Source organism: Danio rerio, chromosome 10, assembly GCF_049306965.1.
Source record: "Danio rerio strain Tuebingen ecotype United States chromosome 10, GRCz12tu, whole genome shotgun sequence".
NCBI classification, from domain to species: Eukaryota; Metazoa; Chordata; class Actinopteri; order Cypriniformes; family Danionidae; genus Danio; species Danio rerio.
Window position 1 is genome coordinate 39718551 of NC_133185.1, and position 18950 is coordinate 39737500.

The 18950-nt window shown below is 34.2% G+C and overlaps 1 protein-coding gene across 45 annotated transcripts in view; it reads left to right on the forward strand.

Moving 5' to 3' along the window:
- The window catches only part of nbeaa (neurobeachin a), a 340332-nt gene that overhangs the window by 305473 nt on the left and 15909 nt on the right, over positions 1–18950 (forward strand). For 34 of the 45 annotated variants that reach the window (XM_073913943.1, XM_073913947.1, XM_073913944.1 and 31 more), the window contains 13 exon segments: positions 255–363; positions 2331–2497; positions 2595–2719; positions 4772–4918; positions 7982–8118; positions 8350–8467; positions 8551–8653; positions 10760–10875; positions 10974–11086; positions 13799–13939; positions 14031–14150; positions 16547–16699; positions 16965–17132. In XM_073913943.1, coding sequence (XP_073770044.1) covers positions 255–363; positions 2331–2497; positions 2595–2719; positions 4772–4918; positions 7982–8118; positions 8350–8467; positions 8551–8653; positions 10760–10875; positions 10974–11086; positions 13799–13939; positions 14031–14150; positions 16547–16699; positions 16965–17132 — 1717 coding nt within the window. 45 annotated transcript variants of the gene reach the window in all.

Consider the following 18950-nt stretch of genomic DNA (forward strand, 5'->3'; position numbering starts at 1 on the left):
AGTGTGCCATTTGGGACGCAGCTAATGATTAACCAATTTCAAGCATTCTTCATAATACCTTCTTTTGTGTTCAAAAGAAGGCCTGATGCTTCCCAAGGCACGTTTTCTCTAAGCATGATAACTTTAATAAACTTTTTAATAACTTTTAACGTCCACGGGACTACGTTTTCAGAATGAGCTAGTGTTGGTTGTATCTTTATAGTGGTCTGACTTTCAGAATTCAAATCTATCAGTGTTGTTTTCATCTATTTCAGGCTTCTGTGTCATGCCATGAAGGATCACATTGTCCGTGTTGCCAATGAGGCAGAGTTTATCCTCAACAGGCAGAGAGCTGAAGATGTCCACAAACATGCTGAATTTGAGGTGTGTAGATCATTGTCATGAGTTTACTGTACTAGAGTTTTGATTTTTTTCCCACTTAAATTTTTTTAGTTTATTTAGACCTTGTTAAACATAGTAATGATGCACAATATTGGGGTTTTGCCTATATTTTCAAACTCCTTTTGGCTGTGCTGGTGCTGATAACATTTCTGTTTGTGTGTTTTGGCCATTAATGAGGTTATTGAATTTGTCTATATATTGGAATAATTAGAATTAGAAATCATTCATTTATTCGTGTTCCTTCACCTTAGTCCCTTTATTCATCAAGGGTCACCACAGCGGAATGAACCGCCAACTTATCCAGCATATGTTTTGCACAACGGATGCCCTTCTAGCTGCAACCCAGTACTGGGAAACATCTAAATACACTCATACACACAAACATACACTACAGCTAAGGAAACTCACCAGAACACAGGGAGAACATGCAAACGCCACACAGAAATGCCAACTGACCCAGCCAGGACTCGAACCAGCGACGTTCTTGCTGTCAGGCGACATTGTCTTGTTCTTTTAATTTCTGCTAATTCAGAAATGAAAAGAACTTCTTCACCTTTTTCTCTTTTATTTGGACCTAGTTTAACATAGTAGAGATGCGCAATATTGGGTTTTTGCCTATATTTTAAAAACTCCTTTTGGCTGAGCTCGTGCTGATGTCTTTTCTGTTTGTGTGTCTTTGAGAAGTGTTCATTTACAGAGTCAGGTTTGAAATTTTTATTCCTCATAAGTGTGAATTTATCACAACAAATTAAAATCAGACTTTTCCTATAGATACAGTTAAAGTCAGAATTATTAGGCCCCCTTTGATTTTATATATATATATATATATATATATATATATATATATATATATATATATATTTTTTTTTTTTTTTTTTTTTTTTTTTTTTTTTTTCTCGACTGAACTAAATTTATTTTTGATGTCTTGGTCACACTATTTGGAGGACCGGAACAAATTGCCTTGCGGGCCGCCAATTGTATAGCCCTGCTCTATTTGGTTACGCTACATGTGGAGAGCATCTCATCACCTTCCTGCATTTGTCACAAATAATATGACATCACCCAGTCAGACATCAAACCAATCGAGGAAAATAAATATATTTATGCTTTTTTGGAGTCAAACACTTTGGACAACGCTTGAACAAAATTTAAGACCTCGTAAAAACGGGATTGAGACTTTTTAAATAATTTTTAAGGGCCCTAATTTTCTCATAACTGATTTATCAACTTTTATTAGTTTTTAAGACCCTGCGGACACCCTGGGTACCAGTCCACAGCCTGGTGGTTGAGGACCACTGATGTAGACCACAAATCCCATGATTCTACACTCATCAAACTACACCATTGTTTGTTGAGAATACGCACCCTCTAGTGGCCAAAATGAAACACTGTGCCTTTAAATACTTCATCTGGCTATGATAATTAGCATTTTAGTGATGTGTTCAGATTTGTTCTGAGCAAGGGTTTTTTTCACAGTATTTCCTATAGGATTTTTTCTTCTAGAGAAAGTCTTATTTGTTTTATTTCGGCTAGAATAAAAACTGTTTTCTATTTTTTAATACTTAAAATTATTAGCCCCTTTAGGCTATGTTTTTTTAACCATCTACAGAACAAACCACTGTTATACAATGATTTGCCTAATTACTCCAACTTGCCTAATTAACCTAGTTAAGCCTTTAAATGTCACTTTAAATGAATAGTAATATCTTTAAAAAATATCTAGTCAAATATTATGTACTGTTATCATGGCAAAGATAAAATAAATCAGTATTAAAAATGAGTTATTAAAACTATTATGATTAGAAATGTGTTGAATAAAGTCTTCTCTCTGTTAAACAGAAATTGGGGGAAAATATACAGTGGGGCTAATAATTCAGAAAGACTAATAATTCTGACTTCAACTGTACATCATGCATACCAACATTTTTTTATTTGCTCTTCTGTTGTAGTCCAATTGTGCCCAGTACGCTGCTGACAGGAGGGAAGAGGAGAAGATGTGTGATCACCTGATCAGTGCAGCCAAACACAGAGATCACGTCACTGCAAACCAGCTGAAACAGAAGATCCTCAACATTCTGACAAATAAGCATGGCGCGTGGGGAACCATGTCACAGAGGTGCATCATTTCACTGATTTCTGCAATACACATTTGCTGTAATGATTCTCCCTGTTCTTTTCTGGCCACTCATCTCCTTTGGTCTCTCTCTGTTCAGTCAGTTGCATGATTTCTGGCGTTTGGATTACTGGGAGGACGACTTGCGCAGGAGGCGGAGATTCGTCCGCAATGCCTTTGGCTCCACCCACACAGACGTGACTCTCAAATCCCTTGAAGAATACGGTCAGACACAACAAACATTTCATTCACAGTGATCAAATGTGTTTATTATCAGAGGCATTATTTTAAAGGGATGCTTGTCAACATTGTGAATGTTCATATTGTTTAAAGGGGACCTATTATGCAAAAATGACATTTATAAGGGATTTAAACAGTTGTGTGGCAACAATGGTCAAAATGAATTATTTTATTTATTATAATCACACTTGATAAAAACAGTCTGCAGAAACACTTTCATTGACTTTTTCCCTTTGTCATTAGAGGGGGAAAGCCCCTCCCATTAGTGATGATCCTTCCTTCATTAACATATAACATTAGTCTTGTTTTTGAATCTGCCACTTTGCTGACACACAGGCATTTGTAGCTCCGCCCTCTATTGAAAAGAGCACAAATGGCACAATTAGGATCAAAACCATAAGGCATCAGTTTCAAAGAGTTATAACATGTAATTTGTGTATTATTTTGGGCTGAAACTTTACATACACACTCTAGGGACATCAGAGATGTTGTAAAAAGGGGCATAATAGTTTTTTTTTTTTTTTTTAATGAAACATCCACATGGTTTACATGGAAAATAAGTTTATATGTTGATATTTATGCAACAAAAAAAATTTTAAGTAAGAAGGCAATCAAGTAAAACATTAGGACATTTTGGTTTCTTAAGCATATAATAGACATTGGGTAAAAAAAAATTTAAATAAAACAAAACAAATGAAAAACAAAGTATAGCACAAGAACAAATTTGTAATTATTGATAAGGACTAAACTAAATCAATGTTGTGTTGGTGATATAAACTTCCAGTTAATTTTTCAGCTTTCTTTGATGATTGGAAAGTTCAGAAGAACAGCATTTATCTGAAAAAGAAATCTTTGTGACATTATAAATGTCTTGGTCATCAATTTTAAGCAAGTGTATTATATTACAAAAGCTTTTTGTTTCAGAAAAAATGCTTTCTAATCATGAATGAATCCTGAAAAACTTACTCAACTGCACAGTATTGATGAAAGTAATAATAATAGTAATAATGATAATGATAAAAGTTTTTTAAATGATTTCCGAAGGATCATATGACTGGAGCAATGATGCTAAAAATTCATCTTTGAAATCACAACAATAAATAAAATTTTAAAATATATTAATACAAAAAATGGTTAGTTTAAATAGTCAAATATTTCACAATTTTACTGCTGTAATGTGTATATATACACAGTTGACGTCAGAATTATTACCCTTCCTGAATTATTAGCTCCCCTGTTTATTTTTCCCCAATTTTTGTTTAACAGAGAGAATAATAGTTTTAATAACTCATTTATAATGACTGATTTCTTTAATCTTTGCCATGATGAGAGTAAATAATATTTGACTAGGTTTTTTTCAAGACACTTCTATACAGCTTAAAGTGACATTTAAAGGCTTACCTGGGTTAATTAGGTTAACTAGGCAGGTTAGGGTAATTAGGCAAGTTATTGTATAACGATGGTTTGTTCTGTCAACTATCGAAAAAAAAATAGCTTAAAGGGGCTGATAATATTGACCTTAAAATGTTTTTTTTAAAATTAAAAACTGCTTTTATTCTAGCTAAAATAAAACAAATAAGAAAAAAATATTATCAAACATACTGTGAAAATTTCCTTGCTCTGTTAAACATCATTTGGGAAATATTTAAAAAAGATAAAATAAATTCAAAGTGGGCAATAATTCTGACTTTACCTGTGTGTGTGTGTGTGTGTGTGTGTGTGTGTGTGTGTGTGTGTGTGTTACATTAATATATATCAATTTCATAATTTTAATCATTTTTATTTTTTGTGATAATAATAATAATATATACATAATTTTTTGCTGTTCTTTGAATCAAATAAAATGGCTCAGTGAACCTCTTTCAAAAATATTTGTAATACTAATTTATAATAATAACCACACTACGTATTGTATATTTTTAATGATATTTTATATTATTTTATTTTATTGTAAATAGTACCAAAGTGGTACAATTTATTTATTCATTTATACATAATTTTTTTCAAATATAAATAACATATATTTGTCATGTGCAGGCCCTGAGGAAGAAGAGGGCATGAAGTCAAAGAAGTCGTTCCGCAGTCATTCAGTAGTCAGTCAGAATCCAGAGACGGAGCTGATGCTGGAGGGAGACGATGATGCCGTCAGTCTGCTGCAGGAGAAAGAGATCGACAACCTTGCAGGTATTTAGCCTTTCTGATGTGCTCAATATTTTCCTCAAACCCTATTGTAATGCTTCCATGGCACTGTTAAACCAATGGCTGTTTGTGTAGAAACCATTTGCATGCTGCTGCTTTTATGTATTGTGTGTATGCATGGGCTAATGTATGCAACTGTACTTTATTCCCAGTGGCTTTTCGTCCAAGGGTATTTATCTCAAGAGGCAAGTTTTGGTCCTTCAGCAAACGAGTATGCTAATTAATGTCTTAGCCCAGAATGAGCTCTTTTGATGCTGAAGAGCCTGATTATGAGCTTAAGTGCTACATCTGATTTTAACATCCGCCGACTGAATCACCACATTAACTAATTAACACTTTATCAAAGTAGCCACTTTATTCATTATCCTAACAAGCCTCGCTGATTGTATTTAACATGTTTAGGGCTAATTAATCATGATTTAATTTAAACTAATTAGCTCTGTTTTCCTCTAATTTCGTTTTTTGGAGCAGATCAAAGAGCTCTGATTTTTAGCGCAATGTCCAGATTGTTGTTTGAAATCTGTTTGAAATCTCATATCAAATTTGAAATATCCTTTTTTATTCCATGAGCTCAGCTGAAATCATTCTGAGAACAGAACAAATCTGAACACATCACTAAAATGCTAATTATCATAGCCAGATGAAGTATTTAAAGGCACAGTGTTTCATTTTGGCCACTAGAGGGTGCGTATTCTCAACAAACAATGGTGTAGTTTGATGAGTGTAGAATCATGGGATTTGTGGTCTACATCAGGGGTCCTCAACCACCAGGCCATGGACTGGTACCCAGGGTGTCCGCAGGGTCTTAAAAACTATTAAAAGTTGATAAATCAGTTATGAGAAAATTAGGGCCCTTAAAAATTATTTAAAAAGTCTCAATCCCGTTTTTACGAGGTCTTAAATTTTGTTCAAGCGTTGTCCAAAGTGTTTGACTCCAAAAAAGCATAAATATATTTATTTTCCTCGATTGGTTCGAGCCGGGTGCATCTAGCCTAGCTCCTCTGCCTGGGTGATGTCATATAATTTGTGACAAATGCAGGAAGGTGATGTGACGCTCTCAACATGTAGTGTAACCATATAGAGCAGGGCTATACAATTGACGGCCCGCAAGGCATTTTGTTCTGGCCCTCCAAATAGTGTGACCAGATAAAATAAATTTAGTTTAGTCGAAAAACAGCTGCTATAGTTATGAAGTGACGTGCGTCTGTTCAATACAGCACGAGCTACAGTTGAAGGCTGCGCAGAGCGTGAATCACCTCACATTAGCTGGAAACATTTGGATACTTAAGCTTAAAGGTTTCTCAACGCCTACTGCAACTAAACAAAGTTGTGCCATGCGCTAGTTTAAAGTTCTGAGCTTATAGCTACACCAAGGCTAATACGCACGCACACTGGCGTTAACTATAGCAGCAGGTTATTTACATATCGTGTCTTTTCCGTGCGCAAGTTCGTTATTTCTAATATTAGAATATTTGCCAATATGCGTGCGCAAGCGGAGCGATGCGCTCGCTCCTTTCAGACGCACTGAGTAGAAAACATCTCACGCTGTAGCGGGGAGAGTTCTGCGTGGCTTTCAGTGCAATGTTAACAAAATGTTTTTTTGATGAATTATTACAAATTAATAAAATGATTATGTATGTATAAACGCAGATGATAACAACAGTTCATTTAAATACTTACCTCATATAAAGCTTAAATTTACATTAGACGTGATAACCGTAAAACCATGATTACTCTTCAGACTATATAATTGCACAACCAAAATCTATTGTTGCTTCCCTAATAGTTAAGCAGTTTAAAACATAACATATGAATGTGTTTAAATAGAGAAGAAGCCTTCCTAAGCAATGCACTGCGTTTGTTGTGCTTTGAAATGCATTTGAATGTTTGTAAAAAAAAAAAAAAAAGCCACATTGTACAATGCATTGATGTTATGTAGTTTCAAAATACAATATATTACCATTTCAATGGTGAAAAATACAACGCGGGAGTCTTAAGGAGCAAAAATACAACATATGAGCTCTTATATTGCTGTTGTGTCATCACTTATATTGAAAGTCAGATCTCTCCAGCCACTCATTTGAGATGCTTTTCATGTACTGGCCCTCTCGCTTACATCTCTGATTACTTGAGTGCCCAAATTTTACTTTTAAAAGTTTCTTTGTGAAGGGAAAAGGCCCTGTGAAGGACCCACAAACTGCCAGAGAATGAATCCGCAACCCATTTGTCATTAAATCAGGTCAATCCAGCATGTCTGTGCAAAAAGATCAACTGCTGGAGATTTCGAAGGCCTTTTAGGGACTGTTCGCATATTGCTTCTTTTCTAGTGTTTCTAGCATACTTTCCAATTTTACGGGTGCACAGCTTGTGTTCTTCAGACACACAGAGTTGAATGAATGCTGGTAGTGCGCACCATAAGTCACGTGACGAACTTCGTTCAGCTTCATTGTTTGTATGGAATATACACATTTCGGTAGATTAGTTATCTTAGACAAACTCAGAACACCCAAGCACTGCAATGCTTTGTCATTTTCTCCATAAATAAAACTTGTATTAGAGTTACAGCAATGTTTTGTTAGCTTGTCATCCTCTGAGAAAACGGTTAATGGTCGCCTAGCAACCTACGAATTCCCCCACCCCCAGTCTGCGGTAAAATTAACAAGCGTTGACCAGTTCGCAGTGGTAAAAATGTTGGGGACCACTGGTCTACATTACATCTTACATTGTAGTATTTCTATAAAAACAAACTGGAAATGGAGGGCGTGTGACGTCATTAGCATTTTGACACGTAGCAAAGTCCATGCCACTAGTTAAAATTGGTTATATATCTTGATTTTAACATCCATTGAAACATTTGAGATAATAAAAGTACACAAGTCAGCCAAATATATAGCTTTAGATTGTTTCATATTGTGCCTTTAATTCATTCTTTAATAACTGCTCATGAAATCTCTATTATCCCTAGTGATTTTTTTATTTTCTGCTTATCTAGGGGTCGAGGCAATAAATGTTAGGCTTCTCATTCTGTGGTTTGATGTTTTCTTTCAGGTCCTGTGGTTTTGAGCACTCCGGCTCAGCTGGTTGCTCCTGTGATTGTGGCTAGAGGGACGTTGTCCATCACCACAACTGAAATCTATTTCGAGGTGGACGAGGATGATCCGACTTTCAAAAAGATCGATGCAAAGGTGAGTGCCACAGCTTTTTGTACATCGGTGTTTGTAACTTATGCTGGATAAGTTGGCGGTCCATTCTGCTGTGGCAACCCCTGATTAATAAGGGACTAAGCTGAAAATAAAATGAATGAATGAATATGGATTTAGCTTTCAACTGTATGTTAAAATATTAAGAGAAATTAGATTTTTTTTTAGTTTTTAGTCTTCTTTGCTAACTACTGTGTGTATCTGTGTGTATGTCAGGTATTGGGGTATACTGAAGGTCTGCATGGGAAATGGATGTTCAGTGAGATCAGAGCAGTTTTTTCCAGACGTTACCTGCTCCAGAATACTGGATTAGAGGTCTTCATGGCCAACAGAAGTAAGACTTAAAAAAAAAATTTGCATTAAAAATAATGTTTATTCAGTGATTTTAAATAACGCTTTTTCATCATATCCCCACAGCATCCGTCATGTTCAACTTCCCAGATCAGGCCACCGTGAAGAAAGTTGTGTACAGTTTACCTCGGGTCGGCGTCGGAACCAGCTATGGCCTTCCACAGGCGAGGTAAGTTTGTGGTACTGAAGAGTACTGAAAGATCATACTCAAGTAAAAGTACCATTACTTGCCTAAAAATGTAGTGCAATTGGAGTAAAAGTATCTGCTGTGAATATTACTCAAAGTACGAGTAAAAAGCAGACCTTTCAAAAGTACTCAATAGTAGTGAGTATTACGCTGTAAAAAGCTGATGCATTTACATGTCATTTGTGGATGTGTGTAAACGTAACATTCTGTAGTGCATCTAGTTGATGCCCAGCAGGCACACAACATCATAAGACATTAATATTAAGTTAGATTTAGGTTGTGATGTCAGGTGACCAAAATTCAACATCTAGCCAGTGTCTAAGGACAATGTTATTTTGATGTCCAATAATGATGCCAAATGACGTAGATTTTTGGTAGATTTTCGGTTGTTAGAATGTGACCAAAATTCAACGTCAAGCCAACATATTAAACCAATGTCATATTGAAGTCAAATACTGATATTTATTCGTTAGGTATGGCAACCATGTCTGATAGACGTCATAGTGGTAACATCAACACAACGTCAAGCTATGTATAACATCATCAGACGGTGATACTTGCTTGGTTTAAGGTTGGCTGTTGGATATTGATGTTGGCCTGGCTTTAAGTTCTCAACCTGATTTAAATTTCCAAATATAACAAACATGAATAAATACAGTAATAATTGTGTTGTTCATTGTTTGTTTGTGTTGTTAAATGCATTTACAAATGGAATCTTATTGTGAAGTGTTACCAATTAGTTTAGGTTTAACAAAAAGGCTCTTGTCACTCACATGAGATCGAGAAAAAACCACAAGCACCCAATCAGTTCCTAGTGGTCAAAATTAAATCCCTCCCTAAAATTTAGTTTTACTTTTGTTCAAGTACCAATTCTCAATATTAACTTGTGTTTTGCTACCTGTTTATTAAGATATTGACTGTTTATCTGTGCTTATATAGTGCATATTCTGCATGATCTTATTCTACATTCCTAATCCTACCCAATACCTAAACCTATGTTCTATCTTAACTATTATTAAGCAGAAATGTAAGACTTTGAGGCTAAAGTCATAGTTATGTCAGACTTTTTTTGTGCCAAAATCTTGATTTCTGCTAAATGCTTTTGAGAAAACATAAAAAAGGAAAACAAAAAAACTTTTATTTAAGGTTTGCAATGCAAATTCAATAAATTAGAACCATTTGTTTGGTAAACAAAGCTGCAATTTGTCTCTCATATAATCGTCTACTAAAAGACATTCAGAGACATTTAAATTGCTTTGTACACAAGTCATCTAAACATTTACACATTATTCAATAATATAAGAAATAAATATTTTTAAAACTAACTAAATAAATATATATTTATAGACTATAGGGGCAGATTCTGTGTGGGACTAATCATAGTTAATATAGAATTGTATCTTCTTACCCAGCGGCAGGATGATGATGTACTGAGGCGCTGTTTGTTGAGCATCTTCATGTTTACAAATAAAACATGAGTATTGAGAGATGAGAAATACATCAAAAAGAACATGAGTAATCTTGACAAACTATACATCAGTCTAAAGCCACAACCCTCGATCAGCGAAATGTACTAAAGCTACTGTAGTGGTTTTTAATTGAAAACCTATAAAGAATGTATTTGTGTAAGGAGTACACTTCAGAAAACACTTACTAGAAACAGAGTACATACATATATCATTGTAATAACAAAACCCACAGGCATTTATTTTGAAAGGTAAGGGTCCACTGAACAACATCCCATAAGGCACATTTATTACAACGACACAATGATGTTAAACTATGGGTGATATTCATTTGTTTACATCACAGTGTCTTCTTAAGACCTAATGTTTCAAATGTTAATTGCGCACGAAAATGGCTTCTATGTAATAAAAAGCAACGTGATTTTATAGCTTACAGTGTTACAAACAAAATCAGACCACAAACTGAGTGAAAAGTCAACGTTACAGTTACTAAAATCCAATAAAGTGTGATCATTTTTCTTGTTGCAGTAATTTGGAAGACTTGTGCAACTTATGCTTTGTGCTGACTTTTAGATGAAATGGGTTTTTAGCTAATGCTCATAGATTGTTGTTTTTCCCATAGACGTATTTCTCTGGCCACACCGAGACAACTCTTTAAATCCTCTAATATGACTCAGCGATGGCAGCGGAGGGAGATTTCTAATTTCGAGTACCTCATGTTCCTCAACACGATTGCAGGTGAGATTGTGCACCATTTTCTTTTTTTTTTTTTGTGCAAAGGCAATTTATTTTTTGTGATTAAACGTTTCACTATCTTCCTACTATCTGATCTGCAGGGAGGACTTATAATGATCTGAACCAGTATCCCGTCTTCCCCTGGGTTCTGACCAATTATGAGTCCGAGGATCTGGATCTCACCCTGCCTGGGAATTTCCGGGATCTCTCAAAGGTATAAAACTGCTCAGAGTGGACTGCTAACTATTTGTACTAACTACTGACTAATTTAGAGCCATGCACACAAGTCATACAGAATCCATATATCAAAATGATTAGCCCTCCTGTGATTTTTTTTAAATTATTCCCCAAATTATGTTTAACAGCAAGGCTTTTTTTCACAGTATTTTCTATAATATTTTTTCTTCTGAAGAAAGTCTTATTTGTTTTATTTCGGCTAGAATAAAATTAGTTTTTAATTTAAAAAAATAATAATTTTAGGCACAATATTATAAGCTCCCTTAAGCAATAATTTTTTTCAATTGCCTACAGCAGTGTTTCTCTACTGGTGGGTAGCGACCCAAAAGTGGGTCGCAGGAGCATTTTCAGTGGGTCGTGGAGTGTGTGTGCAAAAAAAAAAAAAAAAAGTTTAGTTTTTTTACTTATTTTGCTTATACCGGACTTTTATTTTGAAATGTGTGTGCGACAACACTACCATTTGACATGTGAAATTTCATTTATTTATAGCAACAAATATGTCAAAGCACAAGTACGATCCCAAATATGTAAAGTAATATATAGTCATATGTAAAACATTTAGAAACCAGACAACATGTTTTATTAACAGTTCAGTTTAGTTCATGGTAACTGAACCTTTCCTTACCCAAACCACTGTTTACAGTATTTGTCGTTTTTACTTTGTAATATTTGTATAATTTGATCCATTTTGTTAAATGACAGCAGTAAAATATTGTTTATTTGTAAGTCTTGGTGATTTAGATTTTTCTGTCACTACTTTGTTTATGTTAACAAATAAATACAAATTAATTATAATTCCTAAAATTGTATTATAGTTCCTAAAAACTTGGGTCGCGGCTTGATGACCATGAAAAAATGTGGGTCCCATTGCTAAACCAGTTGAGAACCCCTGGTCTAAAGAACAAACCATAGTTATACAGTAACCTGCCTAATTAACCCAGTTAAGCCTTTAAATTGCACTTTAAGCTGAATACTAGTATCTTGAAAAATATCTAGTCAACTATTATTTACTGTCATCATGGCAAAGATAAAGTACATTTTATTGTTATTAAAATCATCAATTGTAGTTACAACTATTGTGTTTAGAAATGTGTTGAATTTTTTTTTCCATTAGCCAGAATTCGGGGGAAAAATATACAGGGGGGCTAAAACTGTAATTCATGAAGGCTAATAATTCTGACTTTAACTGTATACACACGCATACACACACACACATGGATACCATACAAACAGCTTTGGAAAATGATTGCAAATTGACCAATTTAAATTTCTCAGGATTCTTATGATTTATTAGCAGTGTGTTTTAGTAAAATGTATATGTAAAGATCTGATAACTAATTTTTTCAAAATAAAATGGAATTTAGAGATTGATTTTTCCAGGAAATGACAATTGATCAGAGTAGCAAATGATTCATGGTGATTGAAAATCAGGGTTATTCCTCCAGATACTGATTTCTTAACTCTTCTGAAGTTAAAACATTGTTATTACACTCATTTCATTGGGACAGCTTAATTGTTTATGTTCAATACACATAAATTTGTTAAAAGTGTTAACAATCTATTTGTGTTGGGACAACATAAATGAATTGTGTGGAACGCTGCCTTTTTTACAGTGTATGTTGTGTAAAGAATCATATAAACCTCACTATGACTTTATGACACAAATGAATTATTATTTTTGATGAGGTTTTGCTTAATAAAATGACCTTAAGCATAGTGTATATAATATTATAAACATAATAATTTAGGTATTTTTAAAATGACCAATAATATGTTTTATAATTTTTATTTTTAAATTAAGTGTAAAAAGTATTTGGTTAATATATGTTGTACTTGCCGAACTTCTCATCAATTAGACACTATCATACTGGAGGCTTTGGGGACCAGAATATAGACTTTATTAACATAATAAAGCTGACATGTCTAAAAACAACCCTTCAGGACAAACTTAAGTCTCCCCTAGACAATCTGAAGTGTTTTGTCACCATCATCCTGCTTTTATACATGTGTTCTTGCTCCACACATATGGTCCTGTGTCATGTAGCTGTTATATTTTTGGCTCTCTGCCAGCTTGCTCAGGTTTACGTAAACAACTCTTTTGACACCAGAGATGCAATAGATGCAACTCACGAAATAGAACTAATAGTTTTCATATATTGTCATGATGGCATAATAACTTGACAATGTTACTCACTCTATTTTCTGACACATATAACTTCATATGAGTATTTATCATATATAATCTCATAGTGTTGCTCCTGTGCAGAGCAGACATACCACAGTATTTTAGTTCACAGGCTGGCATGTTTGCTGCACACACTCTTAAATAATATCAACTGCTCTACAACACTCTCTTAGAGAATACAAATCTTCTTCATATACCAACCAGAATTTGTATTGGTACCACTTTAGTTTAAGAGGCAATTCACATTATTAACTACTGACTAATAACCTGCATATTTTTAGGATATTAACTATTAATAATTGTTTATGAGCACTCATAAAGTATGATCTCATTCTGCACCTTTAATATCTAAACCCAACTACTACCTTACCAGCTATTAATATGCAGCTAATTATTAGTTGATTGAGCTAATAGTCTTAGTTAATGGATTATAAATAGTGTGAGTTGTACGTTAAAGTGTTACCTTTCTTTTTTTTTTTGTTGTTGTTGTTGTCGTCAAAATAGCCAATCGGAGCCCTGAACCCGAAGCGAGCTGTGTTTTATGCTGAGCGCTATGAGACGTGGGAGGACGATGGCGCTGCGCCTCATCATTACTCCTCGCTCTACTCCACCGCCGCCTCCACGCTCTACTGGCTCGTCAGGATAGTGAGTTCATTTATTCTGGATCAACATCGAAATATTCAAGCTGAAGTGCTGTTTTTAGAGCTCTATTAATCTGACATCATGTGTGCCACAGGAACCCTTCACCACCTTTTTCTTGAATTGTAACGAAAACAAGTTTGATCATCCTGACCGGACGTTTTCTGGGATCGCCCGCTCCTGGCGAAGCTGTCAGAGGGACACGTCTGATGTGAGGGTAAGGACGGATTTAATTGCTAACATTCATTTTCTTGAAGGAGTATAATAGTTAGTTGAAGGAGTTATAAGGTTAGATCAGAAACGAGGGCTGCATGATGTTGGAAAAATCTATATTTTGTCATTCTGCAATATATATATATAAATATATGTATGTGTGTGTGTGTGTGTGTGTATATATATATATATATATATATATATATATATATATATATATATATATATATATATATATTCATTCATTCATTCATTTTCTTGTCTGCTTAGTCCCTTTATTAATCTGGGGTCGCCACAGCGGAATGAACCACCAACTTATCCAACAAGTTTTTATGCAGCGGATGTGCTTTCAGCCACAGCCCATCTTTGGGAATATATATATATATATATATATATATATATATATATATATATATAAATATATATATATATATATATATATATATATATATATATATATATATATATATATATATATATATATATATATATATATATATATATTATTGCGATAAGAATACGGTTTCACCAGATGATGTGAATATATCTTTTTGGAATGAATTGATCGTTTTAGATTGATTGGGATGATTCTGTAGGGGGGTATAGCTCCATAAAATATCTACAAGCATAGATAATTACAATAAATAAAAAGATAAACATGAAATAAACAGTGTTTTGTTGTTCTACAAGAATAGTTGAATAATCAAATATAAAACAATGGTGTATTGTCTTTGTTGTATTAAGCATTCACTAAAATGAATCGTTATTAAAGTTAAAAAACATTAAAATTTCTTATGTCTGAATGTTTTAAAATCCTCATACAGTCACAGGCCTCAAAAATTCAATTCAATTCATTTTTATTTCTACAGTGCTTTTACAATGTCGATTGTGTCAAAGGAGCTTAACTATAGAAGTCCTAGTAAATTGAAATTATAGTAAATTCTAGTAAAACTTTGTCAATTGAAAAAACAAATGCAAATGATAAAATGTAATCCAGACTAAGCATTGCTAATCCTGCGACGTGAATATTGTGAATGATCATATTGTGATAGCGATGCTGAAACGATATATTGTGCAGCCTAACAAAATGAACTTGTGAAACTAACAAAATAATGTGAAAATCTGATAAAACAACTACAACACTCTAAACTGCTGTCTTGTTTTTGTTTTTATTTTCTATTTTTCCTAGTCAAAATTTTCGCAATTTGCGTTTTTTTTTTCATAATTTTAATAGTGTTAAAGAAATAACAAAAAGTGCAACTTAGACTTACATTGGATTCTTTGTAAATGACTGAACATCACGTTTGTTTATCTGTTTGGGGTTTTTGGCAGCTAACTAAAATAAAATGTTTTTACCATATGTATATATTTTAATTTTGTTCAGTTAATGATTTTTATATTAAATAACAAAAACAATAGTAGTTGTATGATTTCAGTTAATAATAAAACACTTTATTGTTTATTGCACATTTAAAAGTAGCATCTGAAAGCACTTTGAATGCATTTGAAAAGTACAAAAGTGTTTGTGTTCTGTCTGATGTTTTCCGGTGGCTCTGAATTGTCAAAACACCTCTCAGAAATGCTTCTGCATATGCAAAACTTGGAAATAAATTGGAACCAATTAATTTTTATGCCTAAAAGGTTACAGAGGCGGTGTGTAAATGTCATCGACACAATGTGAGCTTTTAATTTTTTGTGTGTGTGAAAATCTTGATTGATAATTTTGCATTTTTTAGATAAAAAATTCAGACTAAAATTAACTTCAAGTTTAAAGAGGCACAGAAAGATACATACATAAGTTCAAGTTCATTCTTTCAGTCAGAAGACCAACCAAAGTTCTGTACATAAGTCAAAGCAAAATAAAAAGACAGATTTAAAAACATAAAAATAAGCCAAGAGAAACGACTGAATAAATTTAGAAAATGAAGCAGTAGAAAGGACTTTTTGTAAATAATACTAAAAATCCAAGCCAAACAGGGATGTTTTTAGGAATGATTTAAAAATAGATAGTGATGGAGCCATTTTAATCTCAAGGGGCAAAGGGTTCCATAACCGAGGACCCGCCTCAGAGAAAGCTCTGTCCCTTATACATTTCAGTCTAGACTGAGGAACTAAAAAGGATTTTGATCACTTGATCTAAGAGATCTTACAGGAGTGTAAAAATGCAATAGCTCTGAGAGATAGGTTGGGGCTAGATTATAAAGGGATTTAAATACCATAAAACTAGTCTAAAATAGTCAAGATAATAAAATCAAATATCTTTAATTATATTAAAGCTATTCTAAAATAAAGTACAAGTTAACTATAATAACACTTTGGGCAAAAAAAAAAAACAAAAAAAAAAAAGAATCACTGTCTAAAACGTAGAGTTTGTGTTTGGTGTGTGTTTTGTCATGGCAGGAGCTGATCCCTGAGTTCTACTACCTCCCGGAGATGTTTGTGAACAGCAGTGGGTATGACCTGGGTGTGAGGGAGGACAGGACTGCTGTGTGTGACGTGGAGCTCCCCGTCTGGGCCAAAAAACCTGAAGACTTTGTCCGCATCAATAGAATGGTGAGATATTAATGCACAGTTTCAGCCTCTATTAGGACTAAGGAAAGACACTACAGATTAACATGATGATTTAAGAAATTATGTTTAGAAACAAGACACAAACTCTAAGAAGAGCAGTTTTTGCAGTTCAGTTTGCAGGCCAGATCACTCTAGTCTGTGGAGAAAAGCAGTAAACTCTGATGTTTACACTGTCTTTAGCAGGCTAGTAATGTCTTTAGGGAGGCTCTCTTGTTCCTGTATTAACCCTGTTGTCCTGTGCTGACAGGCGCTGGAGAGTGAGTTTGTGTCCTGTCAGCTGCACCAGTGGATCGATCTGATCTTCGGCTATAAGCAGAGAGGACCCGAGGCCGTCAGAGCACTCAACGTTTTCCATTATCTGTCTTACGAGGGCTCCATCAACCTGGACACCATCACTGACCCTCAGCTCAGAGAGGTGAGAGACCCATGAGGATTGATTCAGTTCAGGATACTGATTCTACCAGTGCGAATCACATTAAGTGAAGTTTATTTATACACAAATTTCGAGAGGATCACGTGCTTATGATTGTTCACATCTGTTCCAACTTTAGCTAATGACTGATTATCCTATCAGACGATCCTTAACTCACTATAAATAACCAGACTTTTCTCATCTCAATATCTTCGTCTTGAAGAAACCAACCCCCCCCCACCAAACCCTACTTTCCCACCTTTCAAACAGGCGTCACGGTGGCCAGCGATTAGCGCTGTTGCCTCACAGCAAGAATGCCCCTGGTTTAATTCCTTTCCAAACCAGACGGCATTTCTGTGCGGAGTTTGCTCGTTCTCCCCGTGGTCGCGTGGGTTTTCCCCGGATCCTCCGGTTTCCTCCCACAGTTAAAAAACAAGCACTCTAAACAATTAATCCAAATACTTTAGCTAAACTCTGAGTACACCTTTCAGCATCCATATATGACACTTAGCTACAACAAGCAAGAGGGGGAGTCATCGAGATTTACCTGAGCTCAAACTTCCCTCTCGCCTTGCAACGGGAGGGAGCCCAGGGCTCGAGGATCTTATAAGCTCAGGGCTCTCTCCCGGGACAGCATGCCAAACTAGCTTTATTATCAAACATCAGCTAAGTGTGAACTCTTGAAACCATTTTGATGGATTTTTAGTAAATATTGAACAATATTATTTTTTTGCCAACCCAGATTTTTTCAATGCAGTTAATGCAATTTAATTAAACCAACATATACCATATGAACAACATATATATCTGTTTATAACATGACACTAAATAGTCCAATATTGTGATTACAGTGCTAAAATGCTTGGTATTAGAAATTTCAAAATGATTCATGTCAATAATCTTGAAATGCTTAATGCAAAGAATTTGTGTAAGTTTACTAATAAGACATCATGTTAAAATAATATTACTTTTTTGAATTAATACTTAATACTTTTAATAATTTTCTAACTACAGTAAATCTAATATGAAATTAGTTAATTTATTTATTCTATTCTAAAAATAATAATATTGTTGAACGATTGCTGAAAAACTTCTTTTATTATATAAAATAACCACATTTATTGATTATAAATAATAGTTCATCTCACAATAATTAAGGTCAATAATAATTAATCTTACTATTGAGTTTAAACTGAATGTTGAGCAAGTCTAAATAAATGAAACAATAATGAGTTGGCATAACAATGAGTTGATAGCATTTTTAATGATAATAATTCATATTTAAGCGCCTAAATATAGTCAAATTTATTGCACAATTTGTCATACTTCATTTTTATAAAATTAAAGTTATTATATAAATTCACAGTATTAATAAGCATTTCGTAATATTAAACAAATGTGGTAGTTATCCTTTTTTAACAAAACAAATGACTGAATTACCTGTAAACACTGTTACTTTAAAATGCAACAGCATAGTGTTATTAATCAATACACTACCTGACAAAAGTCTTGTTGTCGATTTCAGTTGTGAGAGCAACAAATAATAACCTGACTTCTAGTTGATTATTTGGAAAAGTGGCAGAAGGTCGATTTTTTTTTGATGAATTATCTGTTGAACTGCATCCCAATCATCACAAATACTGCAGAAGAACTATTGGAACCCGCATGGACCCAAGATTCACATAGAAATGAGTCAAGTTTGGTGAAGGAAAAATCATGGTTTGGGTTTACATTCAGTATTGGGGGGCCTGCAAGAGATCCGCAGAGTGGATGGCAACATCAACAGCCTGAGGTATTAAGACATTTGTGCTGCCCATTACA